Genomic DNA, 26769 nt, shown 5'->3' on the forward strand with positions numbered 1-26769 from the left:
ATTTTTTGTAGCGGGAAAGTATTGCAAACTTTGTAGTATTAACTTTACAATGCGGCAGAAACACGGTCCGATGCACAAAGTGTCGTAATACAAGTGGTTGGATATTTGAAAAATAATTTCAACCACTCGTATTATGATACTGGATCATGTTCTCGGCATGCTAAAAAATTCTCCCCAACTAGATAGTCTAGGTGTAACTTATATTTTTCATATCCATAAAATTTTCTCGTACTACTGAGGTTCTCTAAAATTTTTCTTGTAGAAAATCAATTGCAAGAAAATTTTTACAAAAGCATAAAATCTTTTATGTATTTGAGTCTCGTCGGACGGCATTCAGTGTGAGAGTTGCACTAGTCGGACAACCTTACCAAATATCTTCTCTTCTCAAACATTTTTAGACACATTTTATACCCCTTTAATTTCTTCCCATTTAGTAAATAACTCTCTTGTCCTTTACCTTTTTTTTAAATATATTATATAAAAATTCAAATCAAATCCAAACGAATATCAAATTAATAAATAAACAACTTTCCCCGACCCCTTTTTTGGATCTAGGTAAATTTAAATTTAATGAAAGGAGAAAGTTGTGATATTTTTCATTTTTGGCGGTGTCAAATATAATTTTATCATTTATTGGTCGACTCTTTTTTCACCAATAATTCAAAAACATTACGTGACTCACCAGCAAAATCTGACCGTTGCCTCAACGTTCGAAAATTTCTGAATTTTAAAAAAGTAACCTTTTGGCACACGTAGCTCCCGTTGCTAACGGTCAACTTAAACGTCATCTACTTCTTACCCTCAAACCCTTGAGAACTAAGAACTATCTTCAACTCCACAAAATCGAAAATCGCCACCTGGGTTTTCAATTTCCGACCACGATTGTCATCTTCCCCGTTCTCCAACCCCTAAAAGGCGAAAAATGGCAGCTTTGGCACCGGGAATTTTACTGAAGCTCATGGACGGAATGAACACAGGGGTCAAGCCCACTGGCGAGCACCGGAGCGCGCTTCTGCAGGTCACTGACATCGTGCCGGTGGACCTTGACGAGAAGAGTCTCTGGCCCACACAGGGCTTCTACATAAAAGTCTCCGATTCTTCCCACTCAATCTACGTCAGCCTCCCCGCCGAACACAACGACTTTGTTCTCAGTAACAAAATGCAGCTGGGTCAGTTTATATATGTCGACAGATTGGAGCCCGGGTCGCCAGTGCCGGTGGTGAAGGGAGCCAAACCACTCCCTGGCCGGCATCCTCTGATGGGTACACCGGAACCTCTAATGGGGCTGAGGGAGAAGGGAGAGAGAATCGAGCAAATGTCGAATTCAAAGCCTACTAGAAGGGGGTCTTGGGGAATAGGGCTTAATGGAGCTGATGGGGTTTCGTCTCCCATGGTGTTAAAGCCGGTTCCTTTGGATTTCGACCAGTGCACTCCGGTTAAAGAGCGTGGTGGAAGAAACGGGTCGATGTCTCCGATGATTAGGGGGAGAGTAGGAAGAGATGGAGGGTCGAATTCAGGCATTCGGTCTTCGGTTGGCGGTGGACTTTTGGCTAAGATGGCGGATTCCAAGGGAGGCGAAAGCCCTGCATTGCGAAAAAGCTGTGTCATGCCGTCTATGTCAAAATTTCCTAGGAGTAGAAGTGTGTCTGATCGAGAGCCAAGGATCCCAATTAGTCCCTTCAACCCAGCTGTAGGTACATTGCTCCTCTTTAGTAGTATTGTCTGAGCTGCACCAATTGATTTTTCTGCTAATTAGAATTTTTGTTTGTTGAAGAATGTTTGATTTTGTTTGTTCAAGTATGTTGGATTTGGTTGGCTGAGAATGTGAATTCTTGTTTTATTGTAGGAAAAAAAGAAGACCTCGACTCCACCACCGCGAAATGCAAGAGTGGGAACTTCACTCAGTGTGGCTGGAGATGCTGCACAGAAATCCTCCAACTCGAAGGACATGAACGCGAACTCTCAGCAGCAGCCTCAGCCTGGTAACTTGTGCAACGAAAACAGCACTAGCCTCTGCCTCCCCGTGAATTTACCAGGAAGGCTCAGCTTGCTCGGCAAGGTAAGCACTTTCATCTCCAAGTGTTCTTTCTAGTTTATGACCGAAACCAAATTTTTTTGGGTTTTGAGATGAGATTATGTTTATGCAGGAAGCTGTGCAGCATAGAGAGACTGCTCAGAAGATTGCCCTTAATGCACTCAGAGAGGCTTCAGCAACCGATACCCTAGTTCGATCTCTCAAGTAAAGCGAATACCCTCCTTTTTCTTATGGTAGTGCAAAATTTAACTTTGAGATATTTTTTAGCTAAAGTACCAATGCTTGCTTTTGCAGGATGTTCTCAAACTTAAGCAGAACAGCTAAAGCGGATGCCCCATCAACCTGCTTTGATAAATTCCTCGAATTCCATCACCAAATCGTCCAATCAGTTAACGATATGGTATCGATTCAAGCAGCTACTTCAGCTTCTGAAATGACTCAGACTACTCCAAAAGTTAAGCAGCAGAAAGATAAAGATCAAGATGATGAAGACTATTCTGTCTTGCACGAAATTGTTCAAAACTCCGTGAACTCAAAATTGAACCTATCGAAAAGAAGGCACGCTTTGTACAAGTCAGTTGCAGCCGTTCCTGAAAGAAGCGAGCAGAAAACGACAACGTTTGAGAAGCTCCTGAGAAGCTCTACTCATCAAAAGCCGAAAGCACCATCCACTCCACTTGGAAAGCTGAGCCTTGAAACCATTGGTGAGAACGACGAAAACAAGAAACCGGCTTCTGCTAGTTTAAGCAGCTTAAGCAACACAATCAGGTTGAGTAAGCAGATCGAAACAGAAGCTGGGAACTGGTTTATGGAGTTTATAGAGAAGGCATTGGAGACGGGGATGAAGAAATCAAAAGGCACGACAACGGATAAAGATATCCGAAAAGTGCCTCAATCTCTCATTCTTAGATTGATTAATTGGGTGGAAGTAGAACAGTGTGACAGCAGCAAGCGGCCTGTGCATCCGAAAGCAGCGCAGTTGGCTCGAAAGTTGAGGATCAAAGTGAAGAATCCTTGAAGTGTTGACCTTGATTGTGTTTGTATTAGCAGTACCATTATTTGTTGAATTGAATCTCTTATTTCCATATGTTTACTAGCATGTACTCAAGTGGTTAGTAGAGGGTGTAGTGTATTTTACTTGTGGAAGAATACACGTGAATAAAGTTGTGGAAGAAGTTCAAATATCTTGAAACTAAGGTTGTAAATCATTGATTACAATTGTTTAAATACGAATTAATGAATTATATTAGATTTTGAACGGAAAAATATATTTTGAATAACATGAATATGATAGTTTGTTGTAGTGGTAAGAAAAATTAACAAACATGTAAAAAAATATTTAGATTCTTGGGGTGCCAGAAAGTCATGTGACTTTCGGGCACCCTAAGAATTTGAAACATTTTTTGGATACTTTTGTTGATTTTTCTTTTATTTCTCTTACCACTAAAACAAAATATCATATTCTTGTTCTTTAAAATATAGTTTTCCGGGCGTGGAGCCCGACTCATTTTATGAGCACCTAAGAGTTTGCCTTGTTCTGCGTGCGCGAAGCCCACCTCGTCTTATGTGCTGGTTCGCCGCGTTCTGTATGTAAGGTGTCCACATCGTTTTATGTGCCAAAAGCCCACCCTCTTTTGCGTCCATGGAGCTCGCGTTGTTTTGGTGTACACGAAGCCAACCTCGTTTTACATGGGCATAGCTGGCCTCGATTTGTGCTATGTATCCCTCCTTGTTTTCTGTGCGCGAAGCTCGCCTCCTTTTGCGTGCCAGAAGCCTAGACCTTTTTCTTTGAGCGGAGCCCGCCTTATCTGGCGAGCCATGGTTCGCCTCATTTTGCGAGATGAGTTCACCTTGTGTTACGTGCGTCGAGCCCGCCTAACACTCATGTTTTTTGACAAAATGCAAATTTTTTATTTTCGATAGATATTTTTCCTGAGTATTAAGTTAAACTTTTTAAGGAATTTGGAAGTAATTTTACAATTTATTGAGGAACAGATGTATATTTAGTTGAATATTTGAGCCAAAAACTAAAAAAATAAGTGAAAAAACATTCCGAAAACTAAAAAAAATAAGTGAAAAACATAATCGTGAGGCCTAGAACATTGTTACACTCAAGAATCTCAACGGAAAGTCTCACCTTAATTTTCAAAACTTCACAGTTAGGCAAAGGTGAATAAATAGGTTGAACTGTGATTTATGTACGAATTTGCAAAACCGACTGAAAATCATGAGTGTTAATCCACGATTTGTAGAAAATGCAAATTTTTTTTATTTTCTCGAAATATTTTCTGTGAGCATTAAGGAAATCTTTATAATGTATTTGGAATGGGATTTACGATTTACTAAGCAACAAGTTTATATTTAGTAGAATATTTAAGCCGAAAAGTAAAAAAAATAAGTGAACAATATAGAGATGTTAAAATGTATATTTAGTGTATATTTTTTTATTTTTTAAATTAGAGATGTTAAAATCACCTAAGGTGAGGCTTGAACAAAAAATAGCAAAATTTTGTTTTGTTAAATAGTCTTTCACCCGCCACTTAGTACTATGGTCTAGTGATATTCCTCTTCACTTGCAAGTGAGAGGTTTTATGTTTGATTCTTGCGCAAAGGCAAATTTGAACCACATTATTGCTAGCTCATTGTGAGACTAAGCTCACCCCCTCCCCTTAGTGTAGATACTATCGTTTGTTCAAAAAAAAAAAAACAAAAAAACAAAGAACTCTTTCACCCTCTTTTGGTTGACAAAGTGGTTTTATTACTATGTAGTTTAGAATTAGATAAAATAAAAATTAACAAAAAAAAAAAAGTTCAAATATCTTTAAACTAAGGTTTTAAATCGTTGATTATAAGTGTTTAAATACGAATTATATTAGATTTTGCACGGAAAAAATATATTTTGAAGAACATGAATATGATAGTTTGTTATAGTGGTAAGAAAAATTATTTTTCTTTTATTTCTCTTACCACTACAACAAAATATTATATTATTGTTCTTCAAAATATATTTTTCCAGCCATGGAGCCCGACTCATTTTATGAGCACCCGGGAGTTTACCTCGTTTTGCATGTGTGAAGCCTACCTTGTCTTATGTGCCTGGTTCGCCTCGATTTGCATGTAAGGTGTCCGCATCATTTTGCGTGCTAGAAACCCTCCCTTTTTGCGTCCATGGAGCCCACGTCATTTTGACTTATACGAAGTCAGCCTCGTTTTATGTGTGCATGGCTGGCCTCGATGTATGCGATGTATCCCTCCTCGTTTTATGTGCGCGAAGCTCGCCTCCTTTTGCATGCCAGAAGCACACACCATTTTCTTTGAGTTGAGCCCGCCTTATTTGGCGTACCATGTTTCGCCTTGTTCTGCGAGCTGAGTCCGCCTCGTGTTGCGTGCATCGAGTCCACCTAACACTTATGTTTGTTTGACAAAAATGCAAATTTTTTTTAATTTTCGCTAGATATTTTTCTTAAGCATTAAGTTAAACTTTTTAAGGAATTTGGAAGCAGTTTTACAATTTATTGAGCAATAGATGTATATTTAGTTGAATATTTGAGCCGAAAACTAAAAAAATTAAGTGAAAAAAACTAGTCGTGAGGTCCAGAACATTGTCAAATAGGTTCTATTGTCACATCTCGGCCCGACGTCCACCACATCATGGGCCCGCTCCACCACCGTAGCACGATATTGTCCGCTTTGGATCCCGACCACGCCCTCACGGTTTTGTTTCTAGGAACTTACACGAGAACTTCCCAGTGGGTCACCCATCATGGGAGTGCTCTCGCACGCTACTCGCTTAACTTCAGAGTTCCCATGGAATTCGAAGCCAGTGAGCTTTCAAAAGGTCTCGTGCTAGGTAGACATGAGAATATACATATAAGGATCACTCCCCTAGGTGATGTGGGATCTTACAATCCACCCCCTTAGGGGTCCGACGTCCTCGTCGGCACACCACGGCCAGGGTTAGGCTCTGATACCAAATTGACACACCCCTACCGGAATTAAGGCGTGACGAGCAGCACGCCTTGATTCGGTCAGGGTGTGTCAGTTTAGTATTAGAGCCAGGTTAGTTTATGGTTTATGATTGTGAATTAGTGGTTATGTGAGATGCATAGAGAGCTCATAACCTGCACCCCCGGTGTTAGTGCTCCCGCCCAGAGTAGGGCACAGTCCTTCACGTGATGTTCACCTCCCGCATCACACGATCATCTTGGATCCAAGTTAGGTGCACAATCCTGTCGTACAGACCACTATAGGTGGTTCCGACTCATAGGTGACCCACGACTATTCGCTCAGTCTTCATGTGATCGTAGCACTTGAGCGTATTTATTTACACCCAGCCCTATCGTACAGACCACTTTAGGTGGTTCCGACTCATGTGCAGGTATAGTTAGTGAGTTGGGGATTTGAGCTCTAGATTCAGCCGTACATGTCACGTTAGATGACTCCGGCTGACATGTTACTTGCATTAATTGACATTACCTGGGTTACTTACAGTTTATGTGGAGGCATTCGACATGGCATATTTCTGAACATGGTTTTGATATATGTGTATATTCTATTTTCTAGGAAACTATACAGGTTTTACGGCGAGGGGTTAGAATTTTTGATAATGAAATGATTTTGAAAAACTTTGTTTTTGCCCACTCACACTTTCGGTTTTGCGCCCCTCTAGGTTCTAATTAGAAGCAGCTTTGGTGGTTCACGAGGACTTGTCAGTGGTTCTGACAAAACATCACAAATGTAGGATCACCTTTGGGTGTTGTGTATTTAGTATTCGTTCTTCTGGATTGCACTTAGGTTTTCTGTGCTCTGATAATGTTTATCTCACTTTGTCTCAACTAGTGTGTTACATTAACTAGTTTATTTAGTAGTTTGGTTTTTATTTATTCGTACTTTTATTTTTATCTTTTGCTTCTGCACTGTGCACATGATTCCGGTTGGGGTGTGTCATCTACACTCAAGAATCTCAACGGAAAGTCTCATCTTAATTTTCAAAACTTCACAGTGAGGTGAAGGTGAAAATAAATAGATTGAACTGTCATTTATGTAAGAATTTGCAAAATTGACTGAAAACTATGAGTGTTAATCCACGTTTTTTTTGTAAAATATGCAAATTTTTATTTTCTCGAAATATTTTAAGGAAATCTATTATAATGTATTTGAAAGCAAATCTATGATTTATTGAGCAACAAGTGTATATTTAGTAGAATATTTAAGTTGAAAAGTAGAAGAATAACTGAACAATATAAAGATGTTAAATATATATTTAGTGTATATTTTAAAATTTTCAAATTAGAAATGTTAAAATCACATGTAAGTGAGGTTTAAACAAAAATTAGTAAATTCTTTTTTGGTTAAATAATCTTTCACTCTCTTTTGGTTGACAAATAGATTTCCATTAATAAATAGTTTAGATTTAGATAAAAGAAAAATTAATAAAAGTTTAGATTTCCATTAATAAATAGTTTATATTTTAAAAAATATGAATATTATTATTTGTTATAGTAGTAAGAGAAATACAAAAAAAAAAAAGGTACAAAAATAATTCAAATTTTTGCGGGTGCTAGAAAGTCACGAGTGACTGGTAGGGGTGCAACTCAGGCGGGTTGGAAGGTAAACCTAATCCTAACCCAACTTTTACAATTCGGGTGCGGGTTCGGGTTGGGTTTTAATTGGGTTCATTCGGACTCGGGTTTAATCGGGTTCGAGTTTACTTGGGTTGAGTTCGGGTTGGCCCAACTTTTTCAAAATTAAAATTCAATTCTGCAAATTGTATCCGTTATAAAATTAAATTAAATATGAATGTTTCAACCATGCAAAGTTTGAATTAAAATACAAGAAATACCAAAACTAGTACCAAAAGAAAAGAAAAAAGAAAAGAAAAGAGGAACACTTCGTTGAGAGAGCAGCAGTTGCAAATTTTCATGGGCTTTCAGATAGAGATGGAGAGCCGCATAATGAAATTGGAGACTAACAATTTAATATACCACTTTAGGGTTTGGAGGGGCAATTTATTAAAAAAATATATTAGAAAGGATGTGGGTTTTTGGACTTGGTTAATCGGGTTGGGTTGGACAAATAATCAACCTAACTCAGCCAAATCAATGAACGGGTTGAAATCAAATTGAATTCTGAGGGTTATAACTTATAAAAAACCTTCTTATTCGAATTTAAAGTCGGATTGAACATGAACGGATTTGGATGGTTCCAACCAAGTTGCATCCGTGACTGGCATTTGCAATCGGTTTTACGGTTTATCGAAAACCCTGGAAAAGCCCGGAAAACCCCGAATTATTCCAAAACCTGAACCCCGCCAAGAATCCTTCTGTGCCCGCCCAGCCTCTGCCCTTTGCCTTCTCCAAGCCGCCGCCGGCGAGTAACCTTCTCGATCGCTATCTTATTTTTCATCTCCCATCCAATCCAGGTTCCTCTACGTTTCGAATTCCAAGTATAAAGTCTCAAATTTTCAACACAGAGACCAAATTTAGGGCTTAGGGGGTCGTCTTTGTTTCTATGAATGGATCTTCTCCGAGCATACTCTGATCAAAACGACGACGAATTGAACGAGCCCGAGGAGCAGAACCAAAACCCTAAATCCGCACCGTCGTCCCCAGACTCGTCGCCGCCTCGCCTCCTCCCCGCCAAGTCCGCCGCGCCCAATGTCGACGACACTATGCTGGCCCTGACGGTAGCCGGGGCCAACCGGTCTTCCACCCGCCCCATTGACCCGACCCAACACATCGTCGGCTTCAACCCCACCTACGAGCAGCTATGGGCACCAATCTACGGCCCGTCTCATCCTTACGCCAAGGATGGCATAGCCCAGGGGATGCGCAACCACAAACTCGGCTTCGTCGAGGACGCCTCCATTGAGCCCTTCGTGTTCGACGAGCAGTACAACACGTTTCACAAGTATGGGTATGCTGCTGACCCTTCGGCATCTGCTGGGTACAATTATGTAGGTGATTTCGAGGCCTTGCAGAAGAATGACGCCGTTTCTGTGTATAACATTCCCCAGCACGAGCAGAAGAAGCGGAAAATTGAAAAGAGAAAGGAATTGGAGGAGAATGAGGGTGGGGATGAGGATATGGACCCGGAGGAGGTCCAGAACCCGGCTAGTGACGTGTGGTTGATGAAGAATAAGAAGAGTCCGTGGGCGGGAAAGAAGGAGGGTCTGCCGACGGAGCTGACTGAGGAGCAGAAGAAGTACGCCGAGGAGTATGCGAAGAAGAAAGGTGAGGAGAAAGGCGCTGGCGATAAGGGCGAGGCTGTGGCTGAGAAGACTACGTTTCATGGAAAAGAAGAGAGGGATTATCAGGGTAGGTCATGGATTGCGCCGCCGAGAGATGCTAAGGCATCTAATGATCACTGTTATATTCCAAAGAGGTTGGTGCACACTTGGAGCGGGCACACGAAGGGTGTGTCTGCTATTAGGTTCTTCCCTAACTACGGGCATTTGATTCTGTCTGCCGGGATGGATACCAAGGTGAAGATTTGGGATGTTTTCAATACCGGTAAGTGTATGAGAACTTACATGGGTCACTCGAAGGCAGTTCGGGATATTTGTTTTTCTAATGATGGGAGTAGGTTCTTAACTGCTAGTTATGATAAGAATATCAAGTACTGGGATACAGAAACCGGGCAGGTGATATCTACATTCTCGACTGGGAAGGTTCCTTATGTGGTTAAGTTGAACCCGGATGAGGATAAGCAAAATGTGTTGTTGGCTGGTATGAGTGATAAGAAGATTGTTCAGTGGGATATGAATGAGGGAAAGATCAATCAAGAGTATGATCAGCATTTGGGTGCTGTGAATACGATTACATTTGTGGATAATAACCGTAGGTTTGTTACTTCCAGCGATGACAAGTCGCTTCGCGTATGGGAGTTTGGGATCCCTGTGGTTATTAAGTATATTAGTGAGCCTCACATGCATTCCATGCCATCAATTTCGCTGCACCCCAATTCCAATTGGCTTGCGGCACAGAGTATGGACAATCAGATTCTGATTTATAGCACTAGGGAGAAGTTTCAGCTCAATAAGAAGAAGAGGTTTGCCGGGCATGTCGTTGCCGGGTATGCTTGCCAAGTCAATTTCTCGCCAGATGGACGGTTTGTCATGTCAGGTGATGGTGAAGGTCGATGCTGGTTTTGGGATTGGAAGACATGCAAAGTCTTCAGAACTCTCAAATGTCATGAAGGGGTATGCATTGGGGCAGCATGGCATCCCTTGGAGCAAAGTAAAGTTGCAACATGTGGCTGGGATGGCTTAATCAAGTATTGGTAAGTAAAGTTTCATTTCTGTAACACTTTTAATTCGCTTTATATGCATTCGTATGTGCAATATTTGGTTTTCTGATTCACCTGTCTAAGCAGTTTCAACATTTGATGCCAAAGGTTATGTGCCTATCGTATCTGCTAAAAACTAAAATGTATAAAACTCATGCCAATTTTAGATGCGCGACAACTGATATAGCCAAGTATGGTTTATTGATGTAGTACTATGCTCTGACATATTGTGTATTTAGTAAAAATTTAGGATACCAAACTTGACCTTTTTCACATCCAACCTCTATGTTTGGGACTAGAAATGTAGGATACTAAACTTCAGATATTTTGTGTTTCTACCGCTCCAGAAGAAACTTTCTTTCCTCCATCCATCTCATGGATATAGGTGGAGCAGGGTTAGAAACTATTTTCTTATAGGGCAGGGATGGAAAGCAATAATTTGCCTCTCTTAGGATAGTTTTATATAAAGGAGTTTTTATTTATTTATTTTCATTTCCACTATGAGTTTGCGGGGATGGGAGGAATTTCGTCCCACCAGTCTTGAACTGTTAGAGGGAAAGCGTACACTCTCCCTTCTTCCTCACCCATCCATCTTTGACCTAACCTTATGTAGGAGGAAAGAAGTCCATAACTTTTCTTTTCAAGGAACTTGTACAATATGTATATCTTTCCATTTGTTAATGGTACCCGTTGTCTTTTACCTGTCAACGCTTAAGTCTCCATACGTAGCCAATAATTTTTTTAACAGCCTTGTCCAATTAGAACCAGCATGATAATGATTGGAAGACAGGTTTCACGTTTTTCTCTCTTTCCTTCCTGGTCGTGCTTCAATGTCTTGGGGTCAAATTCATTAGTTCTCTTTCTGTGCCTGTGTTGTATCTTTGATTTAATGTCTTCACTTTATCTTATCAAACCTAAATGGATAAATGCTGTTGCGGTGAAAGGAGTATCTTTTTATCGTGCAATATATTACTTAAAACGAGTTAATAATGGTAGGTTTCATCTTCCGATGGATCCTTTGGTTTCACGTATTGAGCTATATATTATATGGGGGATAGTTTTAACAAAAACCAAGTGCGTCAATTGTTTTCATATTTCATTGAGAAATGTTGCAGTTGCTTTACATACATGTGCACGCTTGCATTCTCCTTTTAGTAAATGCGTGTCTGATTAATCATTTGTCTGGTTTGCAGGGACTAGCCGCATTTCAGTTCAGTTTGGATAAGCGGGGCTATAACTTTGATTTACCCATTTCTGTTCCACACGGGTGTAGCGCCATCATCATTGGATGTACCCATCTTGGTGATTGCCGGGCATAAGGATACTTATAAGATTGCAGGACGAACTCTCCTTCTTTGTCTTGCTACAATCAACTGCAATCACCGATATCATCTGGTTACGCTGGATATGTACTTGTAATACAATGTTTTCGTTTTGATGTTCTGTTCTTGTAGTTTTGAAGATTCTGAGAAGTTTTACAGGAGTATTGTTTTTTGCAAATGTCTCATTAATACTCGTAGTTTTTTAAGACTTAGAGAAGTTCACGGCTAATTAATCTTGTATCCAAAAACTGCACCTTCACCATATGGCACAATTCATGTTGGACATGAAAGCTTTTGTGGTAGTGAAGGACACTCTTTCTAAACAGGATTTTGCATCTCTTTTTATACACTCGACATTGGGGGAATGCATATTCAAACATATGATGTGAATGATGCTAACCGTTTGAGCAACAAGATCTTGAACAATGTGCACGGTTTTATTGAAACATTTAATGGGTTTGGAGTGATTGAAATATTCGACTTTGCTCAACATTTTATCAATATTCTTCAATGTGGGACATTGCAGAATAGTAGCGAGATGTGAGCGATCAATTACTAACTAGTTATTCACATCTTGCAACTATTTCGTGAACAAAAGGGCCCTTGACCTGTAGATTGAGGAGTGTTTATGCGGTCCAGCACGGGGAGAGGACGGGTCCAAATTGTAAACTCAAATCGGGTAAATCTTTGTGAGTCGTGTGACATAAACAACTCGTCCTTGGCACCGCAAAAGTCTCGAGAGTTGAACACTAGTGAAATATTCAGTTCTTTTAGACCAAAAATTTGCCTACACGAATTAGTCCTCAAAACGGTGTCATTTTAAGTCTAATTTAAAGGTTTTGTATCCCGGGAACCTACTGGTTTACCGCTATCGTCCCGCGAGAGATGGGCTCTATGTGGTTGAGACGAATCCTGCTCAGCCCAACCTCTCTGCCGCCGCAGAAGCCTCCCATGGCCGCCTTGTTAACCCCTGCCACACTTCAAAACCCCGTCTCCTCTCCCTTTCTGAAACCCTCGCCGGCATCTCTCACTCCTCTTGCCTCCTCCCACCGCCGCCTTCTCTCAACCGCCGCGTCCTGTTCTCCTCCACGTCCTCTCGTCTCCGTCGACGAAACTTCCTTCGAATCCGGTGAGCACACCTTTGTTTCTTCGAGCAGGCTCTTTAATTTCGATTTTTCTGTTCTGGGTTCATCTTCTTCTTGGCTCTGATTTCGTCTGCCCTCTGGTCAGCAGGAGGTGAAAGGAGTGGGATTACGAACCGGAGCTCGAAAGTGCTTCTCAAGGGCATGCGATACGATGAACTTGAAGTAATTCTTTCTCATCTCACTGTTTATTGCCCACGTCACTTATGAATGTTGCTCCCAAGTTTGAATCCCGCTCTCCGTAGATTAGATTAGTTTAGAATATCGTCTTGTCGAAAATGTGTTGCTTATGATTTGTAATGCATTGACAGAAATGGGTTCAGTCACATGGGTACAGGCCTGGCCAGGCTCTAATGCTATGGAAACGTATATACGGGAATGGTATTTGGGCGCATCACAGTGATCAACTAGAAGGTTCTTCCTCCTACTTTTCCTTATCCTGTTAACCCAATTCCACTTGTTTGTGCTTTATTCAGTTTCCTCGTGAATCTTGATGTAATTTGATTTCCGGTCAATGAATTTCGCTCGCCATTTTTAATGTGTAGGCTTGAACAAAGATTTTAAGAAGATGTTGAGTGAGAGTGCTGAGTTCAAGGCATTGGCTTTGAAACAAGTTATTACCGCGGCTGATGGAACTCGAAAGGTACATGGATTCATTTCCTTATGCCCCCTGTATTGCTTAACTATCATCGTACGTGGTCTTACTCTACTCGGTTAAAACTGCTTTTGGGAATATCATATATGGCTTTAGAAAGTTACTAGCATTTCTTAGGGAACCTTCTCATTGATTATGAAACTCACAGGAGGTTTCAGATTCTGTTCACTTTGGAAGATGGATTGGTGATAGAAACTGTCGTCATACCTAGCATCGCTAGTGATAGTCGTAGTAGGAATACTGTTTGCGTTTCGAGTCAAGTGGGCTGTGCCATGAATTGTCAATTCTGCTACACTGGCAGGTAAGCTTCATTCTTCTCCTCTAAGCTGTGAATTCTACGTTCTTTCAATTTCCGTAGCCCAGATAATCTGAATGTTGGTTCTAAATCCTTCCATTTGCAGGATGGGTCTAAGGAGGAACCTGACTGCAGCTGAGATTGTAGAGCAGGCTGTATTTGCACGGTCCTTGTTCACAAGTGAAGTTGGCGACATTACGAATGTTGTATTTATGGTAGGTTAGGAGTTCACAATACATTTTCACATGGATATACGTTTTTTTTCATTAACCAAAATAAGAAAATCCTAGCTCGTTTCTCTGTCATCTAGACCAAGTAATTTACTGAACTGGCATTATTCATTAGGTATAACGGATACTTTCATCCTCTGATAATACGTGTAAATTTAAATTTCTAGGGAATGGGAGAACCACTTCAGAACATTGACAATGTTCTTAAAGCTGCTGACATAATGCTACATGATCAAGGCCTATATTTCAGTCCTCGAAAGGTCACAGTTTCAACAAGTGGGCTGGTTCCCCAGATGAGGCGTTTCCTTAAGGAATCTAATTGTGCTTTAGCCGTTAGTTTGAATGCAACGACAGATGAGGTATTTACATTCATTTTATTTGAATTGGCAAACCACATGTATATGTGGATAGAAGAACACACTTGTACACATTTGCACGGGGGTATAACCTTTGCACAAACATCGCATCTGCAGGTCAGAAACTGGATCATGCCAATTAACCGGAAGTATAAATTAGACTTGCTTCTTCAGACCCTTAGGGAGGAACTTCGCTTCAAGAATAACTACAAAGTTCTTTTTGAATATGTGATGCTTGCAGGAATAAATGATAGGTAAATTAGGTTTTCGACTTCCTGCTGTTTGACTCAAATATGTCGTATCTGAAGTTTCTTTTCTGTTGTTTGTTTTGGTGGTTTGACTCTGTTCTTGGCATAATGCAGTGTGGAGGATGCGAAGAGGCTTGCTGATCTCGTTCAGGGAATTCCATGCAAGATCAACCTCCTCTCATTTAACCCTCATAGTGGATCCCAATTCAGACCAACCAGCGAGGAGAAGATGGTTGAGTTTCGGAATCTCTTGGCTGAGTTAGGGTGCCGCGTCTTCTTGCGGTCGAGTAGAGGTGATGATCAGATGGCTGCCTGTGGTCAGCTTGGCAATCCCGATGTGGTCCAAGCTCCCTTGCTTCGCGTACCCGAGCAATTCAAAATGGCAGTGGAAGTCTCTGCGTGATTCGATTATCTGGACATTATATTCCTAAATCCTCTGGATGAAGCATGCTAAGCACGCGTTAGTTTGACTGCTCTGCCCGGGACCTATCTCTTGTGGTGCACCGCCATGTAACTTCGTTACCTGGCCTTCTTGTTATTCACGTTTCGTGTCACCTTGTCCGGCAGATTCAAATTAGCTTTTGCTTGTATGCACATCCGCCTGAATGCCCGTCTTATGGATTACCAGTTTAAGATATTCGACGTCTTCTCCGAACAGAAAATGTAACCTGTTTATTGTGCGAAACCCTTCTTGAGGAAATATTCTGAGTTTCTCCTATGAAAGTAAATTCTCGTAAGATTTTTTAGCTAAAATTGTACTGGGATTTGCATAACTCTTCATTTTGATCTCTGAGATTTGAAATCAATAGAAGTAAATTTGTTCACCATCAATCATTTTTGTCATTCCATGAAAAAATTCCATTAAATAAGGCTAAAATGATAAAAATACTTTCAATTTTTATCAAATCATTTGGCCTATTGTTTATTAAATTGAGGATATTTTTATCATTTTGGTTCTTATCTAATATAATTTTTTATGAAATGACCAAAATGATTGATGATGGACAAACTCAAGGCCATTTTTATTGATTTCAAATCTCAGATATCGAAGTGATGAGTTACGCAAATTTCAATGATCATTTTAGCTAAAAAGTCTTTCCATAATTATTTTTTCGCATGATGAATACATGGAATATTGTGTGTTGATGGCAGATTTTGCCCTCACCTCATTCCATACCTTCTCCATTGCCCTGCACCCTTAAACCAAGGGATATGTCATGCCCTACATCCTCTATATTTTGCCTACAGATGGATGTCCAATCAAGAATCCATTCTCTCCACGATATAATCGAAGTACAAAGACCAATTTTATCAAAAATTAAGAGTTATGTGAAAGGTTAAAAAAGATGTGTGGATAGCACCGTTCTTATTATAATAACGAGTTCATGTGAGTATAACCATGACTTTACCCTCTGAGTGAAAGTTTGGTTAAATGAACTCTCTTGAAGGTGCTAGATAGGTCGTTGTAACATAATTATGAATGCAATTTTTATTTGATAAAAAGTATAATCTATAATATGCATTAAGATTAAATTTAAAAATTAGGTCATAATATGATAGCGGAATTGTGACTCCATTTTTTTTATACAACTTTTGACACGTATTTTTGTGGAGTACACTCTATATTGTGTTTTAACGATTCAAAACGTCTATCTTTTAGGTCTTCCTCCAAAAATATGTCCATAAAAAATATCAAAATTTGAAACCATATGACTATTGGATTAAGGGTTTAGCATTATTTGTCCGTACTCGTCAATTTTTGTTACAAATAAATGTCTTAATTGATTTGGATTTGTCTAATTTTTTGTAAGAATAATCTATAAATGATGTTCAAAAAGTTAAACGGTTTAGATCGAAAATATATTATGAAGTGGATCTCACAAAAATGTGTGTAAAAAAAATGTAAAAAAACAAATGGAGCCACGTGTCCGTCGTTCAATACAACAACTAATTAGGATGACCGACGAAACCTAAGTAGCTAAGTAAGGAGCACGTTAATCAGTTTTAAAAAGTAACCTCGTTCCACAAAGTATGGATTAGACGCTTCATTCCTTTTCTTTTACTTTTTTTGAATAAAGTAACGTTTCGACTTTCTAAACAGCTGGCCACCTCTTCCACGCGCCGAAGAAGGCCCGTAGGGGCACGAAACTTTTTTTGGCGGCAACTCCTTTCTCATGCCAACACTCCAAGAATTTGGCAGCCATAAAATAAAATCTCCTCCAGTCCGTTCCCTCTTTCATTTTCGCATTTCCACTTTAACCGTCTCTCTCTCTCTCGCCTCCTCTCGTTCTCTCTCTACTTTCTCTTCAAATCCTAGCTTGCAGTCCAGATTCGAAATCGTTAGGTTTTAATTTCCGAGCTCCGGTGCTCTTCTTTCCTCTGTCAGCGTTCGAAGTACAGTAGCGGTGAACGAGCAATGGGAACGAGTGGGAAGGAAGACTCGGTGCAGTTCACCGATTGCATCTATCAGGACCGGAGCTTGTCGAAGCATGTTCGCGATAACGTCCATGGAATCATCTATCTCGAGCCGGTATGTGCCTCGATTCCGCCGCTTAGTTTCGTTTTTGCGATTTCGCGTTATCTGTGATGATGTTGTTTTCGTGTATCGTCTCTGTTTCGTGCCATTGTTCTCGGAAATCAGAATCGTAGATTTGAATTGAATGCGAGAGCATTTTGTTTTCGAATTTTGTGTTTTAAGGCCGCTGTTGTATCGAATAATGCGATATCGATATCTTGCTGCAAGAACTGTTTGTTTTGGTTTTAGTTTAGTTTTCTGCTTTGATTTGGCTCGTAGTTTAGAGGAATGCATATTGTTTAATTAATTTCATATTCATATGTTTTGAGACTGTTAATTGCGATTTTAAGTTTAAAGCGATCGTATACATCAGCTTTTCTGAAATCGCTGGCGTTGATTTCTGCTGTATTTGGATCATATTTCAGAGCATTAGGAAATTGTTTGATGAATTTAGATCGCAAATCATCTCGAGCATGTGAATCAAAACTTTTTGTTTTGGTAGATCGAGTTTGAAGTGAGTTATAGCTTTACAGGTAATATATTTGGACCTAAAGTTCTGATTTAAACTGATTGAGGTAAATTATTAGTAATTTTGTTGTCAACTAGTTGTTTTGTTCCATTTTCTGCTTCGGTTTAAGTTTCAGAGAAGACAGATTTTAGAACTGCTTGAGGATTTTAGGTTCACATGCTTTGGTGTAGAAGTAGAACTGAGACTGAAGATTTTGTATTCTGAGATTGAGGATTTTAGGTTTAGATGCTTGAAAATTCAAATAATAAAGTTCCAAGTCGAAGAAGCATAAATTCTCACATTAATAGTTAACAAGTGAAATCTAACTTTTGATAAATAATGGAAGTCGATAAATCATAGCGGATATGGAAAAAATTGTCTTTTGTTGAATTTGAATTAGGCTTGGATTTGAGGTAATGATGTGTTAAGGCTCATCATTTGAAATTCAAATTCTCAAGTTTATTGTGATTTTTCATTTTAATTTCTTGGGTGAAGTATTTAAATATGGATTTCTTGCACATTGACTTTTGTACTTGTACTTACCGTAAACATTGTACATTGCCTTCAACTTAGAATGTAAATTAACGAGTCATGGAAGTTATGTTAAATATCGTATCAAATGAATCTTTCTGTTGGTTGTTGCAGCTTTTCTTGAAGTTCATCGACACTGCACAGTTTCAGAGGCAAGTTTGATAATATTCTATGCAAGGGTCATTTTCTCTTGAGTAAGTTTTTGGATTTCTTTTCCTGATATTGCTGTCATTTTTTGCAGGCTCCGTGATCTTAAACAACTTGGTGAGTTGAACTTACTAAATGAATTAGCATTAACAAATGTTAGATTTACAGATAACGGGGATATTAAATTTCTAGATATTAATTGTTGTAGATATGCTGACATAACCTATCTCTTTCCCCAACTTCTTGAAATAAGTTGAGTACCAATTTCGTTTTGTTTGTGACCAACGGGAGTGGGATTGTGTCTGTGTGTATAAGTACACATATTAAATGTTATCTAATATATCCTCATCGTTTGAAATCACCTTACTACATTCGTCTGTACCTGTTCTACCGATGTATTTCTATTCAATACTTCAGGTTTGATTTTAATCTTACTTCTGATCCAGGTCTGACAGACATGGTTTACCCTGGGGCTGTACATTCTCGGTTTGAGCATTCACTCGGGGTGTATTGGCTGGCTGGTGAAGCTATCAATAAACTTAAACTCTACCATGTAGGAATTTGTCATAACAGCCTAATCTTTCTCATTCTGCAATTTATGAATAAGAACTCATTCCTCTTTCATCTGCCATCCTTGTAGGGGGACCTCGAAATTGATTATTTTGACAGGAAAACAGTAAAACTTGCTGGTAATGAATCTGTACCTGCTGTAATAAATGCTTTTCTTCTTGTAACCCGGTCCCACATCTCTATTTTTTGTCAAATCTCTTTCTAGGACTACTGCATGATATCGGCCATGGGCCGTTCAGCCACATGTTTGAGCGCGAGTTTCTTCCTCGGGTTATTAACGGTTGCACATGGTGATTCTTACAATCTTCAAGTGAATTTAGCTCCATTTTTCTTGTACAGTAGAAGAAGATTGCATTTTACAAACTTAAACCTTTCTGAAACTAATATCACTGCTTTTCTGTTTCATTTATGACTTGCATATGCAACATGTCCATGTTCTTTAGGAAAGAGATACAGCACACGGATCTTTTCACTTTCTGTGAAATTAGTTTGTGCAATTTTATAGGGATACTTCATGTTTGTTTGGTGGTTGTAAATGGTATATGTTTTTAGTCAGGATATCTAGTCCACTTTTAGGGTTATAACTTTGATTGCTTTCTAGGTCTCATGAGGAGATGTCTGTGAACATGATCGACTACATTGTTGAAGAGAACAATATTGATATTGATTCTGCAGTGCTTAAAAGGGTGAAGGTTAGTTTGTTTTGCCATTACCATAATTTAGTGAATAGCACTTGTTTAATGATTGCATTGTGATATCCTTCCATGTATTCCTCATCGATGTCTTTATTTCTTTGCAACCTGCTGAGATCACTTCAACTTCTGTACAATTCTTTGTTGGCTCAATATGTGTGAATATGAATGCTGATATGCTTTATTTATAGTAATAATGGATTAGGATTTAATGTATTGGGAATGTAATGTATCTTTACAGGAACTGATCCTTGCTAGCTCCAACCATGGGGAACAGAATGTAAGTTATCATAAAGTTTAAGGCTCAAATTTTGAGATTTCTTCAAGTATCTCAGAACACCTTACAGACTACTTTTTCACTTTAATGCTCGCACTCTACATTGGATTCCTTTAGTGTTTTATCCTTAGCCCTTTGCAATATGCTAAAAATGCAGAGTGTGACAAATAAGCGTTTCTTGTATGATATTGTTGCAAATGGGCGAACTGGAATAGATGTTGACAAGTAGGTCACTTGATTTCCTTTTATAGAAGGTCTGGCATTTCATTTGGAAATTGCTACTTGTTATCTGACAATGCTAAGTGATACATATGTCATCTCTCTACAGGTTTGATTACATGGTGCGTGACTCCCGAGCATGTGGTATAGGCTGTAGTTTTCAGTTCGAAAGGTATTTATAAGTTAACAATTCACAGAGCACTTAAATTCATTGAAGATCCATGACGTCCAGTACACTCAAAGTTTTGAAATTTCCATTTGTGTAGAAGTTTAAACTTGGTGGTTGTGTTATTTGTACGGACTTGATGTTTTGAAACTATTACTTTTCCCATAGTGAAGATTTTTGCTGGAACATATTTTTGTTCTTTCAAATTGCAGGCTGATGGAAACTATGAGAGTTATAGATGATGAGATATGTTATCGCGCCAGTGATTGTGAGTATATATTGAATATTTTTTTGTCACTCTCGCAACGCAATCGTTATGGTTCTTTAAATTTTATTTGATATCATGGGCAGATCTGACAGTCCACAAGCTCTTTGCCACTCGTGCTGATCTGCATCGAACCGTGTACACACATGCTAAAGTGAAGGTCAGAGATAGAACCAAAAAAATTCGCTGAAGCATCAAAATTATAATGGTACTATAGATAGATTAACTTTTCTGATCTGCCTCTGGACATCTATGTTTTCACAGGCTGTTGAACTCATGGCCATCGATGCTATGTGCCATGCAAATAGTGCTTTTAAAATTGCAGAATCAATTCAAAGCGCAGCTGAGTTTTGGAAGGTGCAAGTGCTTTATCATTTAGCAGAGTTTTTGACTAGGGGTTTTATCATTGTAGCACTAGCGTTATCTGTGTTAATCTACAGTTGGATGACACAATTTTGAAGAGGATTGAAACTTCTGATGACCCTGAACTCAAGGAAGCTAAGGATTTGATCCATCGCATTCGAAGAAGGGATCTTTACCAGGTACCCTTATATGTCCACCCCACAAGAAATAGGTCCTGTAGTATTACATTGTTTGCGTGTCCCAGTTCTTAGCGTTTCCTAGCGTAATTCATTAGGCAATCCAGTTTGTTACAATTTTTATTTGCTTTGGCAGTTCTGCAACGAGTATTCTGTTCCAAAGGAAAACCTAGAACATTTCAAAGACATCACGCCTCAAGACATAGTTTGTTCCCAGGTTCCAAATATATTCTTAGTTTCTTACATCTTCCTCTTTCCGTTATGCTTATCAAGTAGATACATGATACCTTGTGCCTAATTTTCCGTCCAGAATTCTGGTAGTGTTACACTCAAGGAAGAGGATGTTGCAGTCTGCACTGTTAAAATTGATTTGACTCATGGAAGGAAGAACCCTCTTGAAAGGTACCTTATACTCCTAAATCATATCATGATTATTATCAAGCCACTGCTTGTCTTCGTATAACATCATTAAATTTGCTTTTGGTAATTTTGTTTGACAAATAATTTGCTCTCCTTTATGCATGCACCTGCTCCTCCAGAATCAATTTTTTCAAGGTACTTTCGACCTACATATGGCTTGATGCCCCGTATTTTACTCATCTTTCAAGCCGCTGATTTAATGAATGAATAAACCTCGTAAACCGCATGATCGCTGCAATATGTGGCAACCGCAGTGCATATATACTGTAGACGCAACTATCGAAAAGATTTTAGTGAATCGTCAAATTTAACCTGATCATAGTTTTAGCATTTGGACATACTGCTGATATTGAAATCTGTGGTGTGTTAAACTGTGGGTAGTTGTGTACTTTTTGGCAATCATATTCTTCCGTTACTAATTTCCATGGTAGAACGAACGGATCTGGATATGAAATTGTCCTTGAAACAAGTTAACAGCTTGAGAATCTCTGTTATTTTTCTGAAATTCTTGAAGTAGACGGTACTTTCTTCCGTAGGTGGTTGAATTTTACGGTGTATTGACGGGCTTGATTTTTATCAGGATTATGAGAGTGCTCTACATGGTGAAAAGTTTCAGATCCAAGATGATCGCATAAGTCACTTGCTTCCAACATTCTATCAAGACAAGATAGTCAGGGTGTACGCGAAGAAGCCCGGACTGGTTCGCTTCTTAGTACATGCTGTGTTTGTTAACTTAATCGCGTATTCTGTATTAATTTCTTATGACTAACAAGCGATGATGTAATCAATCAGGTTGAAGCAGTTTCCGAGGCCTTTGAGACTTATCAGATGAAGACATACGGACGGACAGAACAGGTACATCCAACTCCTAAGAAGAAACAACGCAAAGCCTGATTTCGGAACATAACCACCGTGACCAATGTGTATAAATCCTCATCGTATATCTGATTCATAAGGATACGTATTAGGTATACCGGTATACGTCTCGGCGCTACCACATATTTTGGATTTAGGAAATCTGCAACTTTGTAAAATCCACTATAAATCTACATTTTATCAACTCTGTAATGATCCACATGCTGAAAAAAGCCATGAGAAAATGTATATATACAATATAATCTTTGCATCTCTCTCTCCCCTTTAATTCATTTTATATTTTACATAGTAATTTGCCATATTAGTAGAGAGAATTGTTTACGGAAAAATAAAATGAAATATAAAAGTTTTTGGGCTTGGATAAAAGTCTTTCGGCCCAGAAAGGACACAAACTCCTGATGAGCCGGAAGGGTTTCCTATCAATCACAAACAATCCAACTTTCTTAACAAAAGCCGTTAGATTATTTGACCTTACAGAATCCAATGGCTCTTATTTACATGTGTAACCTAAATGTGAACGTTTAATGTGCATTGTAAAAGGAATACAAAAGGAAAAGAAACACCACCGACGAACAACTCTATATATACACAACTAGACCAGAAAATCCAACTTTTCGCAATTAAGTAGGCTACTAGCTCTCTCAAACTACTTGAAACAAACATGGAGGGCAAACGAGCAGGCTTTGGAAGTGGAAAGAAGGCTGCGGGCAATATCGACATACAAAGTTTGGACCAACAGTTGGCGAGGCATCTCGACCGACTATGCTCGATGGAGAAGAAGAAGAAGGAGAAGACGAAAGAGTTGCTTGACGGCCAAGAAAGCCAAGTCATCAGAGACAACAACACCAGAGTTGTTGCGGCCATCAAGCCGGCAAAAGAGGAGGAGGAGTGGCAAATCGTGCCGGATAAACTCGTCGTGAAGCAAGTTTTCGCCCATGGAACGTTTGGTTCCGTCCATAGAGGCCTCTACGACGGCCAACAAGTCGCAGGTATATATATGTCGTAATTACTGATTACATCTGCTTAATTACTATATGTTTATATGTGCATGGTTTAATTAATCTTTTTCTTTCTTAATTAAACAGTCAAATTTTTGGAGTGGGGAGAAGAAGGCCAAAACACAAAAGCTCAAATAGCTTCTTTGCAAAACGATTTTAGACGGGAGGTTTCTGTTTGGCATAAACTTGATCACCCCAACATTACCAAGGTACAAAAATCATTCAGTTTTATTTATTTATTTTTTCTTTTTCTTTTCCTTTTCTACAATTAAATGTAAATTTTATTTTAATTTTTGTTATGTTATTAAAAAAAATCTTTAATTTTATTTTTCCAGTTCATTGGAGCCGCAACAAATACATCAAAACTAAAATCCCACGGTAAGGTAGAGATAAGCCCTAACTCCGCCTGCGTTATCGCAGAGTATCTTTCCGGCGGTACTCTAAAATCTCACCTCATAAAGCACCGGGAAAGGAAGCTGCCTCACAAGACTGTCAAACAAATGGCACTTGATCTTGCTAGAGGGTATCACAAATTTCCCTACATATATATTTGTCTTTGTAATTTGGCCTAATCTTCGTCAGTGTAATTTTATTAATTTTCTGCTATATATGAGAAATTAATGATATATGTGTTAATTTGCATGCAGGTTGAGTTACTTGCACAGCAAGAATATTGTTCATCGAGATCTGAAATCGGAAAACCTGCTTCTTGACAAGGACGGTAGGGTAAAGATAGCGGATTTCGGCGTTGCTCGTTTCCAGGCTTCGAATTCAAGCGAGATGACAGGCTACACCGGCACACCTGGATACATGGCGCCTGAGGTAAGTTAATATTACCTGCACGGAAATTAAAAGTAGATATAAATGTTTCTGGGAATATTACAATATTCTGAATGTCCAGCATTATTGTTCGAATAAATTGCTTGTCCCCTTTAAACTCTCTCCCTGTGGCCGAGTCAGTGTCAGCATTTTTTCTCATCCATTTATAAACTTTGAATTGTTGATTTGGTTTTGCAGTAATCTAACTAATACCAAATGTGTTAATTGCAGGTCATAGAAAATAAACCATATGACAAAAGATGTGACGTTTACAGCTTCGGAATTTGCTTATGGGAGATGTATCGCTGCGATATGCCATATCCTAACGTCGGATTCTCAGAATTGACTTCAGCAGTTGTGAATGAAGTACGTACGTATGTGTACATATCGTGTACAGAAGAATTTCAATAGCTCTATTTCCGTCTTTGTAATAATTCATGTAACGTTAAACTTACAATGCTTTGTTTTATTTAACTGCAGAATTTAAGACCAGCGATACCGAAGGGTTGCCCTAGCTCCTTAGCTAAAGTGATGATCAGGTGCTGGGATTCAAAACCGAACAGAAGGCCAGAAATGGCAGAGGTTGTCTCGATGCTAGAGGCAATTGACTTTTCAGAAAATAAAGGTTTGGGTTGCTTCTCCATCTTCAGCTGCAAACAGTAAGGTAAATCAATGGGAAGATAAAACGGAGCTCCAACAGACCAAGAACTACGAGATCGCTCTTCATTCTGGGGCAACGGAGGGAGGCGCACCATTCGAAAGGAAGAAGGCGAAGTTCTTTTTCCTTTCCAAACGAATTGTCAAATACACACACTATGTAGTAAAATTTGTATATCACTTACATGTGAAAGGCTAAAAGTGGTTTTGAACTGACGTTGCTTATGTTGGTGGAGCAATTAGTGAAGCATAAGTTGGCAAACTCACCAAAAATGGTCAGTAATGTAAACGACTATGATGTACGCCTTGTCCTGGGCAAACTGGCATCCTCTCAGCTCTCGAAGAAACGGCATTTTAACCAGTTTTCCAGGCTATACAATGCTGAAGTCAAAAGATCATTTACACCGCGTCTGAGCTATATATACATCGATGGAACACCTGATTCAATGCTGAGTTAGTTGCTACATGTGTGCACCGGATTCAAGTCAGTATCCCATCCGCCGATTCATTCTTCATAGATATTCTAGAGAATATAAATGCAAATTCATGTCAAGAAAATCTACATATACTTGATACAATGAGTTCCTTGTCATGAACATTATGGATTGATAGTTATTCACTTATTTGTGAAACTTGAAATTGCTTTATCTATCTTTCCAAATCTCTAGTTTTTCTTCTTCTTCATTTTTCTCCAATTTCAAAGTTAAAAAAAAACAACCAAACGAACAGAATGATCTGTTTTTATACTTTTTAAATTTTAAGAAAACCGAACTAAACCAAACTAAATAGTAACTTTAGTTTGGTTTTTAATTTAGCTAAAAACTTAAAAACCAAACCATATTAAAACGAACTCGCCCCTATTATTTACGGTCTTCTCAATGTTTAAGAAATTAACATTTGAATCTTCACCCAAAAAGGGCTAGAGACATTTTTAACCTATCAAGTTTGAAATCAATTTCAAAAAAAGTTTATGAGATGTTACTTCGTTCACAGTGCACCTTAACCCTTTATTTTGTTTTTGGTAAAGGTGCACCTTAACCTTTTGGACATTGTTTGATTTGCCTACCGCCAAATTTTGCAGCTGCATTTTCATTGTGGACAGGTCATCTTGTTCTTTTGTTTTTTTTTTTTAGTTTAGTTTTTATGACTGGTCTGTGTTGTTTCGGCAAATGATTTCTGTTGCTTATGCGATTTTGTAGCCTCGTTGTCTTGCGATGGTTTTGGTAAGGGTTTCGGTGCTTGGTATGTCACACCTTGTCTATGGGACATATCAATCTCGGGATTTCTCGTTCTAGTGGTTTGATTTGTGTGATGGGCGTATAGAGATTTAAAATTATTTGTAATTTGTGCTTATTACCTCCAGATTAAGAAATTAATCACTGGAGTATATGTATCCATTTGACATCCTTGTAAATGATTGGTTATAGTCATGAAATTCTATCGTTTCTGTCAAAAAAAAAAAAAAATTTGCACATTTTGTTAAGTTGATTGTCTAATCAACCATAGTGCTCCTGTGTGCCTTTTACATGTACCAGTTGTTCCAAAAAAATATACCCACATTTTATAGGTGTGTCTTGCACTTACAGCGTCATTAGTTAATAGTTGTCTGACTATGAACCTAAAATGTGTACATTAATAGAATGTCAAAACATCACAAGGAACATGAGAAAATTGAAAATTCCTTGTTCATTTTTTTAAAATTGATACTTTACTATGATATGTAGATATATTTTTTAATATGTTGAGAACACGGCTTATCCAAGTATCATAATACAGATAGTTCAATATTTAAAAGTAATTTTTAATCATTTTTATTATGACACTTAAGTATACTGCATTGTATTTTCAGCGTACTGAAAAATGTCTAAAAAACATTCAAAAAGAGGAATGCTACATTTGGATTTGGATCTTTTCCGAGGCAACTAGTAGGGATCCACTTGATCAGTGTTAGTGGACCGTTGGATTTTTATCCATCAGTTACAATTATTATAACTTTTAAAA

The 26769-nt window shown here is 38.7% G+C and overlaps 5 protein-coding genes across 7 annotated transcripts; all 5 read left to right on the forward strand.

Moving 5' to 3' along the window:
• The first annotated feature begins 115 nt into the window (after nucleotides 1-115).
• On the forward strand, nucleotides 116-3284 carry LOC103953523. The gene is made up of 4 exons (XM_009365274.3): nucleotides 116-1690; nucleotides 1847-2059; nucleotides 2148-2239; nucleotides 2330-3284. The coding sequence occupies exons 1-4, from the start codon at nucleotides 923-925 to the stop codon at nucleotides 3051-3053; spliced, it is 1797 nt and encodes a 598-aa protein (XP_009363549.2). The 5' UTR covers nucleotides 116-922; the 3' UTR covers nucleotides 3054-3284.
• Nucleotides 3285-8472: 5188 nt separating this feature from the next.
• On the forward strand, nucleotides 8473-11828 carry LOC103953522 (pre-mRNA-processing factor 17). 2 transcript variants are annotated; one of them, XM_048584770.1, is made up of 2 exons: nucleotides 8473-10315; nucleotides 11515-11828. In XM_048584770.1, the coding sequence occupies exons 1-2, from the start codon at nucleotides 8550-8552 to the stop codon at nucleotides 11519-11521; spliced, it is 1773 nt and encodes a 590-aa protein (XP_048440727.1). In that variant the 5' UTR covers nucleotides 8473-8549; the 3' UTR covers nucleotides 11522-11828. The 2 variants fall into 2 exon arrangements, with proteins under 2 accessions (XP_048440727.1, XP_048440728.1); XM_048584771.1 differs by lacking the exon at nucleotides 11515-11828 and having other exon boundaries at nucleotides 8473-10319.
• A 682-nt stretch (nucleotides 11829-12510) lies between these two features.
• LOC125477558 (dual-specificity RNA methyltransferase RlmN) lies at nucleotides 12511-15317 on the forward strand. 2 transcript variants are annotated; one of them, XM_048584773.1, is made up of 9 exons: nucleotides 12511-12772; nucleotides 12874-12950; nucleotides 13097-13199; nucleotides 13331-13428; nucleotides 13599-13741; nucleotides 13842-13950; nucleotides 14133-14324; nucleotides 14439-14575; nucleotides 14684-15317. In XM_048584773.1, the coding sequence occupies exons 1-9, from the start codon at nucleotides 12529-12531 to the stop codon at nucleotides 14970-14972; spliced, it is 1392 nt and encodes a 463-aa protein (XP_048440730.1). In that variant the 5' UTR covers nucleotides 12511-12528; the 3' UTR covers nucleotides 14973-15317. The 2 variants fall into 2 exon arrangements, with proteins under 2 accessions (XP_048440730.1, XP_048440731.1); XM_048584774.1 differs by having other exon boundaries at nucleotides 12877-12950.
• Nucleotides 15318-16784: 1467 nt separating this feature from the next.
• LOC125477557 (deoxynucleoside triphosphate triphosphohydrolase SAMHD1 homolog) lies at nucleotides 16785-22562 on the forward strand. Its single transcript, XM_048584772.1, has 19 exons — nucleotides 16785-17099; nucleotides 18238-18275; nucleotides 18365-18387; nucleotides 18717-18823; nucleotides 18911-18959; nucleotides 19046-19130; nucleotides 19442-19532; nucleotides 19774-19812; nucleotides 19967-20034; nucleotides 20138-20200; nucleotides 20407-20462; nucleotides 20546-20619; nucleotides 20724-20816; nucleotides 20900-21001; nucleotides 21135-21215; nucleotides 21309-21400; nucleotides 21538-21553; nucleotides 21999-22118; nucleotides 22211-22562. The coding sequence occupies exons 1-19, from the start codon at nucleotides 16986-16988 to the stop codon at nucleotides 22310-22312; spliced, it is 1413 nt and encodes a 470-aa protein (XP_048440729.1). The 5' UTR covers nucleotides 16785-16985; the 3' UTR covers nucleotides 22313-22562.
• Nucleotides 22563-22763: 201 nt separating this feature from the next.
• On the forward strand, nucleotides 22764-25289 carry LOC125477869 (serine/threonine-protein kinase STY13-like). Its single transcript, XM_048585382.1, has 6 exons — nucleotides 22764-23283; nucleotides 23380-23501; nucleotides 23628-23815; nucleotides 23940-24114; nucleotides 24343-24477; nucleotides 24592-25289. Exons 1-6 carry the CDS (start codon nucleotides 22956-22958, stop codon nucleotides 24772-24774), a joined length of 1131 nt encoding a protein of 376 aa, XP_048441339.1. The 5' UTR covers nucleotides 22764-22955; the 3' UTR covers nucleotides 24775-25289.
• The last annotated feature ends 1480 nt before the right edge of the window (nucleotides 25290-26769 follow it).

The sequence above is a fragment of a genome, unplaced genomic scaffold, assembly GCF_019419815.1.
Source record: "Pyrus x bretschneideri cultivar Hongxiangsu unplaced genomic scaffold, Pyrus_bretschneideri_v1 Contig22, whole genome shotgun sequence".
Lineage (NCBI taxonomy): Eukaryota > Viridiplantae > Streptophyta > Magnoliopsida > Rosales > Rosaceae > Pyrus > Pyrus x bretschneideri.